Below are 19,979 nucleotides of genomic sequence, written 5' to 3'. Positions count from 1 at the left end.
TACTTTATCAATGCTCTTGAGAAAATATGTTTACTTTTTCAGTTTGAATTTTATTACTTGGGTGGGGGGCGCGGTGGCGCAGCGGGTTTGGCCGGATCCTGCTCTCTGGTGGGTCTGAGGTTCAAGTCCTGCTTGGGGTGCCTTGCAACGGACTGGCATCCCGGCCGGAGTGTGTCGCCTTCAGCCTTGCGCTCTGTGTTCCTTGGGTTAGGCTCTTGTTCGCTGCGACCCCATTTGGGACGAGTGATTTCAGAGAGTGTGTGTGTGTGTGTGTGTGTGTGTTTTGTTGCGTTGCTGTTTTGTTTACGGTACTGTGCAAAAGTCTTAGGCACTTAGATGTTTCCCAATAATATTTGTTTTAGACGGTTATTTAATGTCTTCTGCATTAGTGTCAGTGGGAAAGAGCATATTTTAGATTTCCAAACATTACTTTTGCAAAAAGTTACAGTATTACAGCAAGGGTTTTGTATGTTGTTAAAGAAAGAAAGTACGCACACACACACACACACACACACACACACACACACACACACTGTCTGAGACCGCTTGTCCCAAGCAGGGTCGCGGCGAACCCGAGTCTAACCCGGCAACACAGGGCACAAGGCTGGAGGGGGAGGGGACACACCCAGGACGGGACGCCAGTCCATCACAAGGCACCCCAAACAGGACTCGAACCCCAGACCCACCAAAGGGCGGGACCTGGACAAGCCCTCCCATGACCCCGCTTGGGACAAATGGTTGTTGACAATGGACGGTTACTAAGCTTTGTAGGAAGTTTATTAATAAAGAGCATTATTTTTAGAAGCCTTCTCACTTTACAGCTTTTTTCCCCAACCAAGTGCCTAAAACTCTTGCACAGTACTGTATGATTTTGAATTGTCTCAATAAACTGTCATTGTTCTGACCATTTTTTGAGTGGCTACATTACTGTGTATGAATTCTGCTTGAATTTTGTTTTTTCAAAACACAGAAAACAATGATGACAGGCCTCAGTCTTTGATTTTTTTTAGTGAATCCAATTCAAGTGTCACAAGATGAAATCAGTAAGTAGTGTGTAATCCCTAAAATAAAGCCATGTGTGGATCAAAAAATGTTCAAATATTGGAAAAAAAATCCATATATTCGAAAAACTTACATGCACAGTATTAAATGCACTGAAGTGATTGAGGAAAGACTCGTTTTTCAGCTTTCACCTTCTGTTCCAAATGCTGGGGTCTCGGTGTTATTCTGATGTGTGGCTCTATGTGAGTCCTTTCTGAGCAAGACAGGTTATCAACTCTTAAAGGTGGCAGGTACTGTAGTGCATAAGGACTGGATCATGCAACCTGCAGGACGCCCAGTCCAGCCCTTGAGGTGGACCTATTTTTATCCGCGCGAGACAATTATTTATTCCACTTATTCTACCAATCTGAATTGCTGCAGTGATAGTTAATAACATTTACAGCAGGAACCAATTAAGAGCAAAGCAGAGGGTTCGCCTGCTACTCCGAGCTCAGGATTAAGGTCTTGAGCTAATTGTATTCTGTTGCTCGCTAATAGTCCAGGTTCTGGGTGTTGAGGGGTCAGACTCAATCTTAGACAGATCAAAAGCAGGTAAATTGGTGGCTGTGAAATGGGTACTTGAGATTTACCTCCAGTGGTTCTCTGAGATTACTGCACGGATACAGAGCAGGAGGGTGCACTAGAGGTCACCGACCCTGTTTGAGCCGTTCAGTGACGACAGCGATGTTACTCCCTGTGTGCAAGGAAGGAGACGAATTACTTAGCTGTAGACCGGGGTTGTTAGCTCCACAGCCTAATCATATCACTTGCTAAGGAACTGTACCAGTTGAGGTGAAGGAAAGTCCATCCTAAATGGCACCAAAGCTTTTACTATGGTACACCTTTCAGTGTAAGCCAGTAGTACACACACACACACACACACACACACACACACACACACACATTTTCAGAACCACTTGTCCCATACGGGGTCGCGGGGAACTGGAGCCTACCCGGCAACACAGGGCGTAAGGCCGGAGGGGGAGGGGACACACCCAGGACGGGACGCCAGTCCGTCGCAAGGCACCCCAAGCAGGACTCGAACCCCAGACCCACTGGAGAGCAGGACTGTGGTCCAACCCACTGCGCTACCGCACCCCCCTCTAAGCCCGTAGTATAACAGATAAAAGTCCTTGTATTGTAATTTTTATTTATCAGTTGCTTTCAAAGTGTTTTATGTCTTTATGCAGTAAAAAGAACTGACTCAACAACACACACACACACACACACACACACACACTTTCAGAACCGCTTGTCCCATACGGGGTCACGGAGCCTACCCGGTAACACAGGGCGTAAGGCCGGAGGGGGAGGGGACACACCCGGGACAGGATGCCAGTCCGTCGCAAGGCACCCCAAGCGGGACTCGAACCCCAGACCCACTGAAGAGCAGGACCCTGTCCAACCCACTGCGCCACCGCACCCCCGACTCAACAATAATAAAAGCCTTTGTCAATTGTAGAAATTAAGATCTTTGTTGAATTGTATTGAAGTGAATTTATTTAATTTAATGTAATATTTTGGTTTCAAGACCAGAACTTTGAAACTGCATCTGCTTAAGGAATTTTCCAAATTCCCATTAAGGAATGGACCTGAAAAAAATCTTGCTGGCAGGTTTGCCAAAAAGGTCATTGTTCAACGTTGGACACCTCCTCATAATTTATCATTAAAACATTGGCTGCATTCAATGGACATCCTCTTTCCTGCACCCTCCTCAGCAAGGTTTAACAATGCAGCTCCGTTCAAATATGAAAAGATGGGATAGGGAGCGTGAAGGATCCTTTACTGAATGAGTGTCATTCTTGTTCATATAATTCTACTTTTATTGGCTATTGCACAGGAATGCTTGGGGGGGTCATTTAGTGCATACAAGTGAACATTGAAAATTTTTTAAAAGCCAAAAAGACTAGGTCTTTAAGCACCACACAACTACAAGCATTATTTCTGTCAGCTGTTATGCTTGGTTGTTCGAAGTAAAATGTTTAAATCTTTATAGACGGTAGGTGGAAATACCGCAGTGAAGAGCGGTAGTGTAATTAGAGGCCAGTTACAGCTGACGAAGTCACTGGAGTGTGAAAATCTTTTTCTAAAACAAAGGATTTCAGTGCATTTATTTGAGAAACATCCATGTATGTGACACAAACAAAAAAACTTCAATGCTTTCAACCATGGGATGCACCAAAAATGTCTAGCAAAAATACCTGAGAGGCCAAATTTAGCAAAACGGTACAGCGATGGTACAGTTACAGTGCAGACAGACAGGACTGGTATCAGTGCTTTTGTTGCCCCAGTGCTGAATTGGAACTATGATGTCATCAGCATCATGTGGAAAAAATAATCAAAAGGAAGACATATATATATATTTATAGATATATATAGAAGAATATATCTATGTATTTCATTAATTCATATCTAGGCAAATTATATAAATTGCATCACTGGAAAGCAAGTAACAGGACGGTTAAGGAAACAAACATATAACCTATAGAATCTGATTCCGCTAGCGAAACACAACCATACAGACATGCGAGTTGCTTCGGATGAATCGGCCAGGTGAGCAGTAATTTAAAAACAAAGCCCTTGTAAAATGTTCCTGTATATTATCACCCATCTGAAAAATTAAAGACACCCTTGTGATGGATCACGGATGAGTACTTCCAGTTACTCGTATTTTGAGAGAAAGGACTAGCGAATAAATTCGAGAGCATCACTCGCCTTTGGACCTCACAAGACATTCATATCGTGTCCTCCTCGCCACTTGTGGAAACGACCACGTACCTCAGCAGCACAAGAGCAGTTTGACTGCGTATTTCACAGTGCATCAGGTAATCTACCGTATAGATACAATGCAAACTTTAAAAGCAGAAATGGGATTTGCATTTTTCATTGACTTAAAAACTGATCTGTAAAATGAAATAACGTAAAAAAGACCCTTCATGGTTCAGCTGTCACGTTTGTTTCGATGCCCTTTTACTGCGCTCGAGTCCGGTACTAAAAAAGTTCATTGGGATGATGTGTGTCGTGGAAAGAAAAGAAATAATTTCCGTCCCTGACTCAGCTCACACTGATTCGGTCAAATGAAAGAGTACATCTTGCTAAAAGAAAATCTGACTCAGTCTTCCTCAATACAGCAGAGTTTAAAGCGTTTAAACACAGAGCCACTGTAAAGTTGTTACTCAACATGCAAAATCCAAAAGCTTTGTTTGCTGTTATAATAAGTTAATGCTCCAAAGAATCATATATTAGGATAACGAATCCAGAAACTCATAGTGTATAATGCATCGTACTCATTGTAAAATGCAAGCGGACACAATATTCGAAAATATGATGATGACATTTTATATTTACATTTATTAATTTAGCAGATGCTTTTCTTCAGAGCGATGTACATCTCATAGAAATACAATTTATGTATTATATCAACAGGGTGTAGGAGGGCGCGGTGGCGTAGTGGGTTGGGCCGGGTCCTGCTCTCCAGTGGGTCCAGGGTTCGAGTCCCGCTTGGGGTGCCTTGCGACGGACTGGCGTCCCGTCCTGGGTGTGTCCCCTCCCCCTCCGGCCTTATGCCGTGTTGCCGGGTTAGGCTCCGGTTCCCTGCGACCCCGTATGGGACAAGCGGTTCAGAAAATGTGTGTGCGCGCGTGTGTGTGTGTGTGTGTGTGTGTCCCCAGCCTTATGCCCTGTGTTGCCAGATTAGGCTCCGGCTCCCCGTAACCCTGTATGGGACAAGCAGTTTCAGATGGTGTGTGTGTGTGTGTTATATCAATACATTTGTGCATTACACTGTCATATGAATATTGCTCATTTTGTGTTTTATATTTAAATGTTTAGCATCTATTTACATTTACTTGTCAAGTAAGTCCCAAGAAATTAGTGTCATTAGTTGGAAACACAGTAATTCAGATCGTTGAAACTGTACTTAAATCTCCCAGTTGCCAGCGATGCAATGTCAGCTGTAAAACCATACGAGTGCATTTTGACGATGAGCTGAACATGCAGAGTTTGTCACTGGAAATAGAAACATTCACATCTAGATTTACAAGCAGCTGCATCTCGCTCAAAACATCTTTCTTTTTAGTTCTGCATTACAGGATACCTCTGGCGCAAAAAAATATCTGGACCCGTGACGGAAAAGAATCTAAAATAACCAACGAGGACTGGCTATGGAGAAAGTTCCTTTCTGAACGTAAATCTTGCCTCCTGGGAGGACAAAACCCGGGTGTGTGTGTGTGTGTGTGTGTGTGTGTGTGTGTGTGTGTGTGTGCCCGCACGCATGCAAGAAGTACAAACCAAATCTCTGCTGGGCCATCTGTCTTTACAGTCCGGTGACATTGGAACAAGTCAAAGCTGCTGTTACGCTTCCACGAGGACTCTTGGACACCTCTGCTGCACACAGCTTTTGCTTTCCTTTCAGTTCCTCCCCCCGTCCCCTGCTTCCTCGTTCTGTTTGGCGCCATGAGTCATCCATCTGTGACGACACACACCAGCAAAGCTGAGCCCAGGTTCGCTGATGGCACGGGGTTGTCCAGGTCTACGAGACACAGGGCCCCGATAGCACAGGACAAAATCAGTGTGTCCATCCATATTCAGATTACAATGACAGGTCCATGAAAACCCAGTTTCTGACGGCTCTTAAAATAAAGGAGGAAGAAATGCCTTTTAATTCACTTTTATTATGGCAAAAAAATATACTGTGAAAAAATAATAAACTTCAACTCTGAATTTAATGAACTGGATTGTGCTGAGGTGTTTTTAATGCGTTCACACGTGTATCACATTTCACTTAGTTTTATTTCAGTGCCCTAATAAAAGATATTAGCTCTGAAACAGGAAGCCCATTAGTGTTTTGTGTTGGAATAATGGCAGAATGTTAATTTATTCAATCACTCTCATTCACTTTCCATAAGCACTTGTTCAAGCCTGGGTTGTGTTAGCCTGGAGCCTATCCCAGAAGCACAGGGTTCGAGGCTAAGTGAAGTGGCTAAGTGATCCCTGCGAGTGGATCACAGAAAATTACTACAATTCACTCATTTATTTGATGCTTTTTTCCAGAGCCACTTGCAATTATTTACCCATTTATACAGCTGGGTAATTTTACTAGAGCAATGCAGGTTAAGTACCTTGCTCAAGGGTGCAACAGCCGGGGGTGGGATTCGAACCCACAACCTCCGGGTCCAAAGGCAGCGCTCATAACTTAATTACGAGTTGTAAAAGACCCACGTAGTTGTGCTCTTCTCTCACCCCGACCCCCATCGGAACAATTCGGGACACAATACAGGGACCCCAGCGCGTCTCCCGTCCTGCTCCGCAGAGGGACACTGGGATGTCACCCAGCGCCACCTCGCACAACGGGCCTGCGCCTCCTCCGCGACGCGCGCGCGCTGGTGCCACGACCGGAAGTGGCAGACGGAGGTTCCTCGTCATGACCGGCTCGAGGTCAGTCGCGTGCCTGCAGAGCAGCTCTATAAAGTAAAGCCGAAGAGAAGACGCCCTGTGTATTTTCATCGTTTCATGTTCATGCCAAGTAAAGCTTATTGAAAGTCAAATGATAAATAGGAAATGGTCGCTTCTTCCAGCGAATGAAACGCCGGTGCTTTGCTGTTTTTTTTTTTTTTTCTTTGTTCGTTTTTCTCTGTTGCTGTGTTACCGGATACACATATAATACACAGGAGAAGATGCTTTTAATCGCAGCTACGTTCCGTACAGGGGCGCGTTGGGGGTTGAAACCCACGACACTTGGCTCTGGCAGGGGGATATTCAAGGTTAAGCAGATTCGGGGAGTGGTGGACGTCCTGCACCACGTGATCCAACGTAACACCACCCCGCCCCCCCTCTTTTTTCCGCGGGGAATTGTGAATCAGCAGGATCCGGGCCCCTTTAAACATCCTAGCGCGTGCGCGCTCCAGCATCTACTCAACCCCCCCCCTCCCCCCTCCCCAGCCACACGAACAGAGTCTGACAACCACCGTAAAATAATTAATTTTAAAGTATAAACGCTTATGGCTTCCAGACCACCAAAAGAATTAATTAAAAAAATTTAATTCTACCACCGATGTGTGAAGCTTAGTACCCAAGACGGCTGCAATTAATGCGTAACTAAATATATTATATAATTAAATAAAGGCGACATGACGTCTAACATGCCATGGACCGCACGGTATGCATGGAATAAAAAATAATTAAAAATAAAAAAAAACACAAGAATGGCTCCCCTCTGAATATTCACATGTGGTTAACCACGTTAGATTGCAGGACATTGATTGATTGACTCGTGTCCCGCAGCCCAGCATGCAGGCGGAACGCGACCGCGGTCTCGCATCACGTCGTCGCCCGCACGTCGGGCAGCAGCAGCCGGTCGCGGCGATTCCGGCAGCACCGCGTCTGCCTGCGTGTTGCCTCTGCGCTGTGCCGTGCCGTTCCGTGCGTCCGCTGCGTGTGCGCGCTGCCCTGTGCGCGCTGTGTGTGTAGTAGCGCTCAGTGATTCCCCCCTAATCCCTCAGATTGTCGCCGAGCCGCCGAGCTGCGGCACTCCGTCCACGCTGCAGTTTTAAGCTCCTCACTCCAGCGCGCCGTGTGCTGCGACAGCAGACTCAATGAGAGAGACATGCTCGCCTTCCTCCTCGTTTCTGGCTCTCTTTGGATCCTTTTAGGTGAGTTTCGTGTCATTTCCATCCTTGAGAACGCGCGCGTGTCGGACACAGCTCATACTCCAAATTCACCGTCACCTTTAGCCGGGGAGACATATTACTTTTTAAAATGCCCACACGGTCGCCGGCTCTGCGCTGACTGTGACTCTCCTTTATGATCAGCACGGGTCCAGAGCTGCATGATGATGTATATACACAGTACACAGATATACACATAATAATATACACATATATACATATATATATTATATTTACATACATACATCATACATCTGTACCTATCCTTTCATCCAGCTATACGTTTTACACCTGCATTTATTTTCAGTATTTGGCATGCGTTGACGTATTGCTGTAATTATCCCATTTCATCAGAAATTAATTACGCCTTGTCGGATTTTATTTTTTTGCTGTGCTTCTACAGTGTGCTCCGTCGCTATAATATGTTGTATGCAGTTGATATTAGTGTGATTATGCGGACGATTTTAGCTAGATTCTAAAGACCGCATTTTGTGTGCACTGCATTTACACATCGGCTCTTTTCTAAGGGACTGGAAGTTACATGAGTGTAATATAACTGAAGGAGAGCGATGAATTTATGAGTTCAGCCCGCGACTTTTGCCCGAGTCAGAATGTGGCTCGATCATATGCATAATTTTATTTTTATTTATATTTATTCCCCTAGAAATGTAACGTGGGGAGCAGCAAGTACTGTACGGTACCGGCGGTGGCCGAAGCTTTAATTCAAACGATGTTGTAACGATATTTCTGTTCATTTTGCGTTTATACTACTCTTACACATGACGATATGTCGTGTACCTGGAGGAGCGGGTAGCCCCCCACAGCGGCCGCGAGCCCGCGTCGCGGCGGCTCGCGTGACGTGCGCCCCGCACGCGCGGGCGGCCTCGCTCCCTGATTGGAGGGCGCTGTCCACGGGAAAGAGGTTCTGAAACCTCGAGACGGGAACAGGCGACGAGGAAATTCGATTCGGCGCGATGCGACTCGCTTCCTCTCAGGTATCAGCGCGGCCCGATTAACAAGGGCGACGACGGTGCCTCTTACATTAAGACGTCCGCCAAAGGGGGGACATTTAAAGGTATTAAAGTTATTAAAACGAGTGACGGGAGATGTACTGGCTCGTCTGCCTTTATTTCGCTTCGTGGCGTTTGCCACCACCTCGTGTGCCCCTCACGCAAAGTCACTCAAGGGCATCTATAATTCAGCGTGTAAATTACTTAACGAGTCAGCGAGGTAAATGTATTCTTCTCTCCGTGTGAATAATTAAGCTGCTTGGACCCGCCGAGGTAGTGCGGTGATGGCGGTGTAACGGTGTTCCTGTGAAGGAGACCCCTTTAAATACATGGAGGAGTAAAAGCAGGTGATCAGATACGAGTTGTCACTGGATAGGTGGGGCACAGTTGAAGTAGACTGTACGGGTGGCGCACAGTTGAACTACACTGGACAGGTGGGGCACAGTTGAACTAGACTGGACAGATGATGCACAGTTGAACTAGACTGGACAGGTGGGGCATAGTTGAACTAGACTGGACAGGTAGGGCACAGTTGAACTAGACTGGACAGATGGGGCACAGTTGAACTATACTGGACAGATGATACACAGTTGAACTAGACTGGACAGGTGGGGCACAGTTGAACTAGACTGGACAGGTGGGCCACAGTTGAAGTAGACTGTACGGGTGGCGCACAGTTGAACTAGACTGGACAGGTGGGGCATAGTTGGACTAGACTGTATGGGTAGTGCACAGTTGAACTAGACTGGACAGATGGGGCACAGTTAAACTAGACTGGACAGGTGGGGCACAGTTGAACTTGACTGTATGGGTAGTGCACAGTTGAACTAGACTGGACAGGTGGGGCACAGTTGAACTAGACTGGACAGGTGGGCCACAGTTGAAGTAGACTGTACGGGTGGCGCACAGTTGAACTAGACTGGACAGGTGGGGCATAGTTGGACTAGACTGTATGGGTAGTGCACAGTTGAACTAGACTGGACAGATGGGGCACAGTTAAACTAGACTGGACAGGTGGGGCACAGTTGAACTAGACTGGACAGGTGGGGCATAGTTGAACTTGACTGTATGGGTAGTGCACAGTTGAACTAGACTGGACAGGTGGGGCACAGTTGAACTAGACTGGACAGGTGGGCCACAGTTGAAGTAGACTGTACGGGTGGCGCACAGTTGAACTAGACTGGACAGGTGGGGCATAGTTGGACTAGACTGTATGGGTAGTGCACAGTTGAACTAGACTGGACAGATGGGGCACAGTTAAACTAGACTGGACAGGTGGGGCACAGTTGAACTAGACTGGACAGGTGGGGCATAGTTGAACTTGACTGTATGGGTAGTGCACAGTTGAACTAGACTGGACAGGTGGGGCACAGTTGAACTAGACTGGACAGATGGGGCACAGTTAAACTAGACTGGACAAGTGGGGCATAGTTGAACTAGACTGTATGGGTAGTGCACAGTTGAACTAGACTGGACAGATGGGGCACAGTTGAACTAGACTGGACAGGTGGAGCACAATTGAACTAGAGTGAAAACTAGATGAGGGGGCGTGGTGGCGCAGTGGATTGGACCGGGTCCTGCTCTCCGGTGGGTCTGGGGTTCGAGTCCCGCTTGGGGTGCCTTGTGATGGACTGGCGTCCCGTCCTGGGTGTGTCCCCTCCCCCTCCGGCCCTACGCCCTGTGTTGCCGGGTAGGCTCCGGTTCCCCGCAACCCCGTATGGGACGAGCGGTTCCGAAAATGTGTGTGTGTGTGTGAAAACTAGATGCTATACAGTAGACTAAAGAAAAGCCAGGATATCATGGATGGTTAGGGTTAGGGCTAGCGTTTGGAATGAGCTCTTTGTATGGGTGAAAGAGACAAAGACGTTGTGGCAGCTGAGGCCGCAACCTGTCCAGGTGGTGCCAGTGGCGCTGGGTGTGTTCTAACAATAGGCCAGGTGCCCCAGGAGCAACATGCAAACCTGGAGGAACGAGCGCAGATGGGTTCCTCTGCTATTTGCCGATTCAAATTCCCCTCGTTTACATTCACCGGCCGAAACTGGTGCAGCAGCTACACTCGTGCACGCTCGCCGTACTTTAGCAGAATGTGTGTGTTTGGTTTGGAACACGAGGACTGGCTTGGATGGTGGATTGCAAGAATTTTTTTTAAACATTGCAGTTTTTAGCATCATCTTTTCCCAGGTAAGTGTCGAATGAATGCGTTGACACGATTGTTTGATAACCTCTGTACGTACTGTATGTGTTTGTATTTGTTTGCTGTGTGTGTATGAGTGTGTGTGTGTGTGTGTGTGTGTGTGTGTGTGTGTGTAATCTGAGAACTTGCATTCGCTGCATGAGCCAGCAGAAGGTTGCTTCTGTGTGTCAAATGCTCCAGGGAAAGAAGCACTCTGGGTTAAGGGCAAGGAGGGGGTGGAGGGAAGTGGGGTTAGGGGTGGAGGAGGGAGAATGGGGGGGGGGGTGCGGGCGTCTGCCGAGGGTGGTGTGATACGGAGGCCGGCTGTGAACAAACTAGGTCAGCGCTCTCTTCCTCGCCGCTCGACGCGCATCGCCGTAATCCCCCACAACCCAGAAGAAGGGGGGAAATCATGATTCCACAGAGGGCGATGGGAAGGCCTGCGGGGGGGGAGGAGGGCGTGGTGCAGCGAGGCATTTCGTTCATTGCGGTTGTCTGCGCAGGAGAGAGGCTGCTGCGTGCTGAGCTGGCACAGTGAGGAGGCTAGCGATCGTGTTCATGCGCGCAAATGGCACCGCTTCTGTCGGTGCGACGAGATTGTTTTCGTCCAGACGCGTTTCATTTCAGCCTCGATCCCATAAGCCGATGAGCTGCTTGTGTAGGATGCGAGCGTGAAATGTGAAGTGGTGTTTCCTCAGGCTTCTTCACGCGCTTCGCAAAGGAAATCTCTCCGCTGGGGTTTCGGGTTTTGTGTAGGAGACGGCAGGACGTGGCGACTTTAACACGGGAAAGGCGCTTCGGGGTTACTTTCGTACATCCGTTTTTTTTTGTGCTAATAGGCGGTAATCCCACGGCAGTGAAGCCTAATTGCTAGTGACGTTTTGCAGATGGGCGGAGGAGATGGGCACAGAGCCAGGTGCCACCTTTTCCTTGACACTCTTAAGCTCCAGAGGTCGCGGGCAGCCGGTCCCTCCCATTCACTAATGTCCTAAGCACATCTTAGGACGTGAGGCCTGCTTAGTTTCCATGACAAGCCTGGTAACAATGGGTAACCGATAGGTCAGGAGGATTCATAGCGCCAATTTGTGACATTGCCAGGGGGATGTTAACTGCTGGTTCGTTTTTCGGCCTCGGTGTTCGTCAGATCACGCGTATCAGCTTGCGGAATCACGCAAGTCCGCTACCGCAAAGGCAGAGACTCGCTTGTGTCATTTTTCACAGCCAGTGATGATTTCCTAAAGGTAGATGCTTCTGATGAAAGTTCTTGCAAAGTTGTTCAAATATCGATAACCCTGAGACAAAGCAGAGCACACGGTTTCCCCTTTGCAAGTATGGCTTTATAACATAACTGGGCACTAATTTGGTGGCCTAGGAATTCAGCCTGAATTCATGCTGTCACACCAGATTGCAGCCATTAATGTCTGAGGCAGGCAGCCCCCCCCCCCCATGCACCGCTCGGTCAGGATAAACCTCTCCCGGGGTGAACCGGTTAGGTCGCCACGTGTGAGCATCCTCAGCGAGCTCATGGAGGTGGCTGCCGTCAGTCATGCTACCTCAGGTACCAGCGTGCATGAGTACCACGGTTAAATGGCTAAACTCTATGTAGTGTCATCAGCACACGCACCTTGATATGGACATGTGCTCCATACTGGAGGCACACTGGCCAGCATCTCGAAAGGACTTTTGCGATCATTTCATGTTTGCACTATTTCTGTATGATTAATAACCTTCCCATGTATGTCCACAATGCCTCTGTCTTATGCATAACAAACCAGCTGAATGCTGTTGGTTTTATGAGTAGGTGGGCAGCACGGTGGCACAGCGAGTGGCACTGCTGTCTCACAGCGCCTGGGTGGTGTGAGAGGACATGGGTTCGATCCCCGCTCAGTCTGTGTGGAGTTTACATGTTTTCCTCATGTCTGTCTGGGTACTCTGGTTGCCTCCCACACTCCACAGACATGCTGTTTAGTTTCACCCATTGTGCGTGAGTGACAGAGAGAGTGTGTGTGTTCCACTGATGTACGGATGAGTGACCCAGTGTAAGTAGTGTATCTAGCAGGGTAAGTCACCATGATGGATAAGGTGTGTGGGCTGATAACACTACATAGAGTTAATTGGAAGTCGCTTTGGAGAAAAGCATCTGCTAAATTAATAAATTTAAATGTAAAATATTATTTTCTTGTCTTATGTGAATTCATATTATTGAATTGGTACCGTGGCCTCGGACCAAAACACACTGCTGAGTCTCATGAGAAGAAACATATGGGACTGGATCTTTGCAACAGGTCAGGTTTTGCATGGGTTTGTGAAACCCCAGCTTCTAGTATTTATTACCTGGTATTGGGAACTGTGCTCCTCCATTTAGTCACTTACCTTTTGGTTGGGGTTCGAAGAATAAAATCAGTGTTCGTCTGCAGAGCTGTATAATAAGCATCTTTGCGAAGAAGACCTTTTAAGCAATTTACTAAGCGCGTTCAAGACTGAGGTCAGGAGACTTTGAAGGCTTTTCAAGTTGGCGCTCCGGTTGTCCATTCTATAAAATCAATACTGAGAATTTATGGAGTCAGCAGGTCTCGTGTCATTACAATGCATTATTTATCAACAGGAACAAGACACGGTGCTTGAAAAAAAAATTTATGATACAGATTTGCTGCATATGTGAAAATCTTTAATTTAACAGCAGCTTGGAAGACCATACCTTTATCTTTTATTTTGAACCAACCAACCAATGTCAACAACCGTTTGTCCAGAGTGGGGTCGTGGTGAACCGGAGCCTAACCCGGCAACACAGGGCGCAAGTCTGGAGGAGAGGGGACACACCCAGGATGGGACGCCAGTCCGTCACAAGGCACCCCAAGCAGGACTCGAACCCCAGACCCGCCACACAGCGAGCACCAGCTAAACCCCCCAAGCCCCCCTTATTTTGAACCATTTTCAGCAAAAAAACATAATTTGGAATAGATTTTAACATAGAGAGACACAGTCTTGAAAACAAGCACAATCACCACAGCAGGAGTTATAACTGTTACACGGCTGAGTGGTCTTTTTTATAGATTTTAATAGCAAATGCAACCTAGGAATCAGATCAGTTTGCATAATGCATTCATCTTTTTTGTTCTTCTTTAGTTCGAGCAGCAGTATGAGCAGGTTATTAGGCTATTTTTATCCGGCGCAGAAACAATTCCATTGCTCTTTAGGGCGAAAGTGTCTCAATAGTATTTTTATCTCTGGAGTTAAAAGGCTTAACCCTATAATTCATCATTTTAATGCCAGTGCCAGTCAGCCACTGTCAACTGCTCCGGTTTTATTCATACTGTACAACAAATCTACGTACCTTTTAAAGAATTTATTGTCATTAAACAATAAAATAGGCAGTGGTTGATAGGTTGGTAGATTAATAACCGTTTTTTTTTTTTACATAATTTTAGCATCAGGCTGAAAAAGAAAACACCTTTTATGGAAAGCTCATTGGAGAACACTCAGCCAGCTGTGACTTTCACTTCTGGTTATTGTGACCGGTGTTTGCTGATCGCTAGAGATCCAGAAATATGAGGATGTGGCTTCTGCAGACATGCTTCAGGGCTGTTGAAAGAGACATCATGTCAGTGATGTGAGCAGAGCCTCTCTGTCAGAGCTTACAGCAGGTGGAATTCACCGGGTTTATTAAAAGCCTTGAGAAATGATCAGGAAATAGGGCTGGGAGTTTCAACATTTTCCGGTTCACGTCTAAACATATGCCTGGGAGATCTTCGTAGAAGGAGATATTCACTGATGTTCTCAAGGTGTGCTCCGAGAAGAGCTTTATGCCATTGTGTTCACTTCGGCTCAAGAGTAATTTGTAAAGTTCATCAGATATTCTGTATAGTCTGTTGTATTTCAACAGATGCTAGACAAACAGGTCCTAATCTAATATGTTCATAATTTACAGTTGCATATGGTAAACATGTTATGTGTTTTTCAGGAAATGTTGCCTAATAAATATACAGAATGTGCTTTTAGGTCACTATTTATGCGACCCTAAATACACAAATTGGGCCGCAGAGTGATGCAGCAGGGCAGAACTGGTGCAACACAACTCTGGGCTGTGCTTTTGGGTTTAGAACTGAATCCAGTTCAGTCCATATGGAGTTTGCATGTTCTTCCTATATCTACACAGGTGTCCGCTGGGATCTTTAGTCTCCTCCCAAAGACCATGGTTTTAACTGAATTGGTGAGTCTAAGTGGGGGGTGCAGTGGTGCAGTGGGTTTGGCCGGGGCCTCCTCTGTGGCGGGTCTAGGTTTGAGTCCCGCTTGAGGTGCCTTGCGGTGGATTCTCCGGAGTGTGTTTGTTCAGCCTTACACCCTCTGTTGCTGGGTTAGGCTATGGCTTGCTGTGACCTCATGTGGGTCAAGTGGTTGTATATATTGTGTGTGTGTGGTGAATTTAATATACCTTTTGTGTGTGTGTGACTACCGTTAGATGGAGAACCAGCATCCTGTCCAAGGGGTGCCCTGCCTTATACCCAAAGTTTATTTGAACAGACTTCAGACTGCTTCAGCCCTGCATTAGACAAACAGTTTTTGATAATGAATGAATAAATACAATGTTATAAATGTACTTGTTCGTACTTACAATGTGTATGTAAATTACGCATTTAAATGTAAATTACTGGGAATTACAAGTGTGTTTCAAGTAACTTGTCTATTTTTTCAGAATTTTTAATTAAACTCACAAATTGGACTTTTGTTACTTATAATATCCCACATAATTCTGAATGATTTTTTTCTTTTTTTTAATGTGAGACCAGTTCCTTTTTCAGTAAGTTTCAAGAGCGGCTAAAGACCCTTTTCATTAGCTTTTTTGCAGCTACTGTAAATAAACACAAAATGCACCCTATCACAGAAGGCAGCAATGATGATTTGGAGAGGCGAAAATCAAGAATGTCTAAAAGAGGTTTACTAGGGGGAGGCCAGTACCTGGACCCATCAGACCCAAAACCACGAATGACAAAGCAATAAACCTCTAAGTACGCCTGAGTGTAGCTGCAGGTATTGCTAGGCAAACCTTTCCTTGCCATAATAGAGGATCTAACATATCGCATAATTAATAAGCGTCTTGTATTTTGAGCAAATAGCCGCCTCCCAATGAATGAAGGTAGAGGATGTCATATATGTGGGAGCTACTTGCCGGTGTCAATGCCATATGTGGAGAACTGTGCGGAGGTCAATGTCTGAATAATCAGCCCTCATAACAGAGTGTGAGTCAGTCTTCACTAGATGGAGGCGGGCAAAAGAAAAAGAAACTCAGCAGTTTTGCGAGAGTGTGAGCTAAGGAGGTATGCAGCCTTGGCAACCCCTTCCTTTTTTGTAGCATGGGTGGGATGATGAATTTCAGTTCCTTGTTCTGGACTTTACTCATATAACAAGTTTGTCTGACTATGTACTGCTTAGGCCATAAATCCATTCATCAGGTGAACTGAAGTGCTTTTCCACTAATGAAGTAAATACACCCGTCCCTCAGGTTACGAACGCAATTGGGACAAGAAGTGCGTTCGTTTCTTTTTTTGTACGTATTCCAAAGTAAATTTTGCTACTAAGTCACAATGAATAAATAAAGGCTTAGTAATCCAGACACCTCTCAGTTTTCTACAGGTTATGTTCAGTAAAGATCCTGAACGTAGGTATGACACATAAAAAACATTCAGTAAGACACGCAACGCGAGTTGTGAAAACTGTGGAAGTGAGTTGAATTGTTTGTCTGACACTCCTATTCTGCTTGGGTAAGTTTTGTAGAGTTTGCATCGCAAAGGGCAGAAATTTTGGAAAATTATCAGGCGAAACACACACACACATTTTCAGAACCGCTTGTCCCATATGGGGTCACGGGGAACCGGAGCCTACCCGGCAACACAGGGCATAAGGCTGGAGGGGGAGGGGACACACCCAGGACGGGACGCCAGTCCGTCGCAAGGCACCCCAAGCGGGACTTGAACCCCAGACCCACTGGAGAGCAGGACTGTGGTCCAACCCACTGCGCCACCGCACCCCCCACCTCAAGTGAAACAATTAATGCAATTAAAAATAAATGAACTGAAAAATGCGTGAGCCTTAGGGAAGTTCCTTCTTGACGGATCATCAAATCGAGTAGCCGTTGCGGTCATTTGGTTTCAGTCATGGAGTTGTGTTGGTGTCACAGGTTGTCTTTCTCGCAAGCATTAATGTTTTGTCTCCGACTTCCGACCGCAGGCTTCTCACCTTTTTCCCAGTGGCTTTTTACAGTGGCTTGTGAGCTTCTGCATACTCACACTGATGTTTCTGGCCTCCCCTCCGCTCCACCGCTGGCACGTCCTGCTCAGAGCTCAGCACCACCCTCATGGAGAAGGTTCAGGCCCAGGAGTTGCTACGCAGCCTCCGACTGCCAGAGCTGGATGATTTGAGCCAGTTCTTCCACTCATTGCCCACCTCCACCCTGGTGGGCATCGGGGCCCTTGCTGCTGTTCTGGGTTACTGGTTGGCAACGCGGCCGCGGCCCATCATTCCTCCCTGTGACCTCCAACACCAGTCAGAGCAAGTGGAGGTGGGTCCCAAGACGCTTCCACTGCTGGTATAACACACTTCCCAAGCTCCATGTCACCTCCAGCATTACCTTATCCTGAATTTGCACTTGTTTATGTCTGTCCTTCCGCAGTTATCTTTTTGCAGTATGAATATAGCGTCGATTAATAGGATTACCGATTTTCCATATTGGCTTCCATTATGTCTGCTCCTCCTATGAATGTATGGAGCAGTTATATTTTTTATGGCCATTCTCTTAAGATTTCTGTCAAGTTGTACATAATATTCTTATGAGGAGTAGGGAGTTGTCAAAATTTGTTTGCGCTGTAAAATTATAGATACTCTGTTTTGCGATGGTTCGTTTGAAACAATTCCCTGTACTGTTTTGGCAGACTCTTGCAATGTCTGTCTAAAATGTTTTTTTGTTAAATCACTAGGTTTGATTTCAGAAGTTCATTGTCCCTCATTAGTTTCAAAGTGCCGAATGCCAGCATGTCCCCCAAACATCCCCTGTTTGCATAAAAAAGAAGCAGCAAGCATCATATTCAGATGTTTCAAGTATTTCAATTTGCTTTACTTTAAGTAAAAAAAAAAAACTACTACCTTTGTACTGTCTTTCAGTAATGTAAATAAATCCACTGTTAAAGTGTGCAGCACATCTACAGTTGTCCAGGACAGATTAATAGAGAAGTAATGATTGTTTTACTGTGATTCCATGCTCATCAAACATTGACCCACAGAACAGTTAACACTGTTTATTTAAATGGCACTTGTCTTAGTGTAAAGTTGCCTAAGAAGTGTATTTTACCACTGATGTTCCCCTTCTGAGACTTGCACCAGCATTTTTTCATCATGTAGCTGATTCCTCGGTCGCTATGTGGCCTTCGGTACTGCAAAAAGATCCTTTTATCGTGTCCCTTTCAGAATCTGCTTTGCACTGTCTTTAAGCTTACATTTTAAAGCACAGGAGTCTCACAGGTGAAACGTCGAGCAGAATGTAATAGTTACAGTAACATAAAACTAAACATCTGGAGGCTTGCATTAAATTTCAGCGAGTTCTTCTTGTGTATTTAGATGATTTTCTTTATTAGGGGACTGTTAAATTCAATTAAACTCCCTTCATCAGGGTGAATTCATTGTGTATGATTTACGGTTAGCACAAGATCATTCAAGAAAGTTTAGAAAAACTGTACTGCATCACAGCTAACCTCTTTGACTATGGTTGGCCCTTTTCATAAATCATGTGTTTAGAACATGGGCAGCAATAAATGAGAATCATCACAAAAACATCGGAGGCCAGGTCAGTAAGGTCATTATTTTGTTGGCGCCATATGTGAAGAGGTGTAGCGCTTTCACTTCTTTCTTCTTTAACTGCTGAATCCACCCAGCTGGTTTTCACAAGCTTCCTTCAGAGAGCAGTCATGTGCCCTTGTTTGACCTTGGTGTCTTGGCCATGGCCTCATGGTTACAGACTCGCCAGGTGTTCTCAAAGGGATTGGTTGAGCGTTCATTTGTTTGCCAATGCGTGTTTTTTTCACTCGAACCCGCTTCCACTTGCCTTGTGTGCGCGCTTGGTTTCTCTTCCAGCACGAGGACGGGGCCCGGCGCTCCATGCTGGGGGACGGTCCCAAATTGCTGACTCACTATCACGAGGATGCCAAGACCATGTATGAGGTTTTTCGAAGAGGCCTCCACATAACCGGTGAGTGCGGCGAGCACTGAATGCTGGGTGAAACAGTCAGACAACCCCTTTGAACTACGGCAAGGGCTCCCGCACTTAAACTTGTGAGTCAAATCAAAAAAGAAATTAACGAAAAAAGAACAAAAGTAAAATCATACTATCATCTACATTTATTATGCTAACTATAAAACGATTTCACTTCAGATTTAAGCATATGTGCATCATACGACGCTAACAAATTTTTTGTATTACGCAGGTGATGGTCCTTGCTTAGGTTCCCGAGAGCCCAATCAGCCCTACAAATGGTTGTCCTACAAAGAGGTAAACCTAAGGGCTCACATGAAAAGTCAGTTTTACTCTTCAGTTCCAACCTGGGACATAACATCTTATTGCGTACTGAGGAGTCCAAAAATAATTAGCAGTAGAGCTAAAGGAAGTTATGCACACATTTTGATCAGACCCGATTAAGCTTGGGGTTGAACCCATTCAAACCCATGTAGTCCATCCATTTTCATTCACTCCGTGTCCTGGTCAGAGTTGCAGAGGTTTGGAGCCTATCCCAGAAGTACTGGGTTGGGGCTGAGATGGGGTACACCCTGGATGGGACGCCAGTCCATCGCAGGGTTGCCACACACCCACACTCACTAACCCGTCCACACGGTACAGGTAACGTAGCATTACCAACCCACCTGAACTGCAAGTCTTCGGAAGGTGGGAAGAGACAGGAACACCCGCAGGAAACAAAGGCAGACAGAGGTAGAACATGCAAATGCCGCACGGACTCAGTCAGATTCAAATCTGTGCCCTAACAGCTCAGGCACTGTGGAGCAACAGCGCTACTTGTTGCACCACCTTGCTTACTCTGTTTAGTCCAA

The 19,979-nt window shown here is 46.0% G+C and overlaps 1 protein-coding gene across 5 annotated transcripts in view; it reads left to right on the top strand.

The window, feature by feature from the left end:
- Positions 1-19,979, top strand: part of acsl6 (acyl-CoA synthetase long chain family member 6) — a 68,167-nt gene that overhangs the window by 27,690 nt on the left and 20,498 nt on the right. The window contains exons 1-4 of one of the 5 annotated variants that reach the window (XM_029250949.1): positions 7,258-7,691; positions 17,225-17,445; positions 19,011-19,125; positions 19,361-19,425. In XM_029250949.1, the coding sequence (XP_029106782.1) occupies positions 7,646-7,691; positions 17,225-17,445; positions 19,011-19,125; positions 19,361-19,425 (447 nt within the window). In that variant the 5' untranslated portion in view covers positions 7,258-7,645. Of the gene's footprint in view, positions 1-7,257; positions 7,692-8,714; positions 8,782-17,224; positions 17,446-19,010; positions 19,126-19,360; positions 19,426-19,979 lie in introns of those variants that run through there. The other 4 variants (XM_029250950.1, XM_018752034.2, XM_018752036.2 and 1 more) reach the window with 4 other exon arrangements.

The sequence above is a fragment of the Scleropages formosus genome, chromosome 4 (genome assembly GCF_900964775.1).
Source record: "Scleropages formosus chromosome 4, fSclFor1.1, whole genome shotgun sequence".
In the NCBI taxonomy this organism is placed as follows: domain Eukaryota; kingdom Metazoa; phylum Chordata; class Actinopteri; order Osteoglossiformes; family Osteoglossidae; genus Scleropages; species Scleropages formosus.
This window is presented reverse-complemented; position numbering and strand designations above follow the sequence as displayed.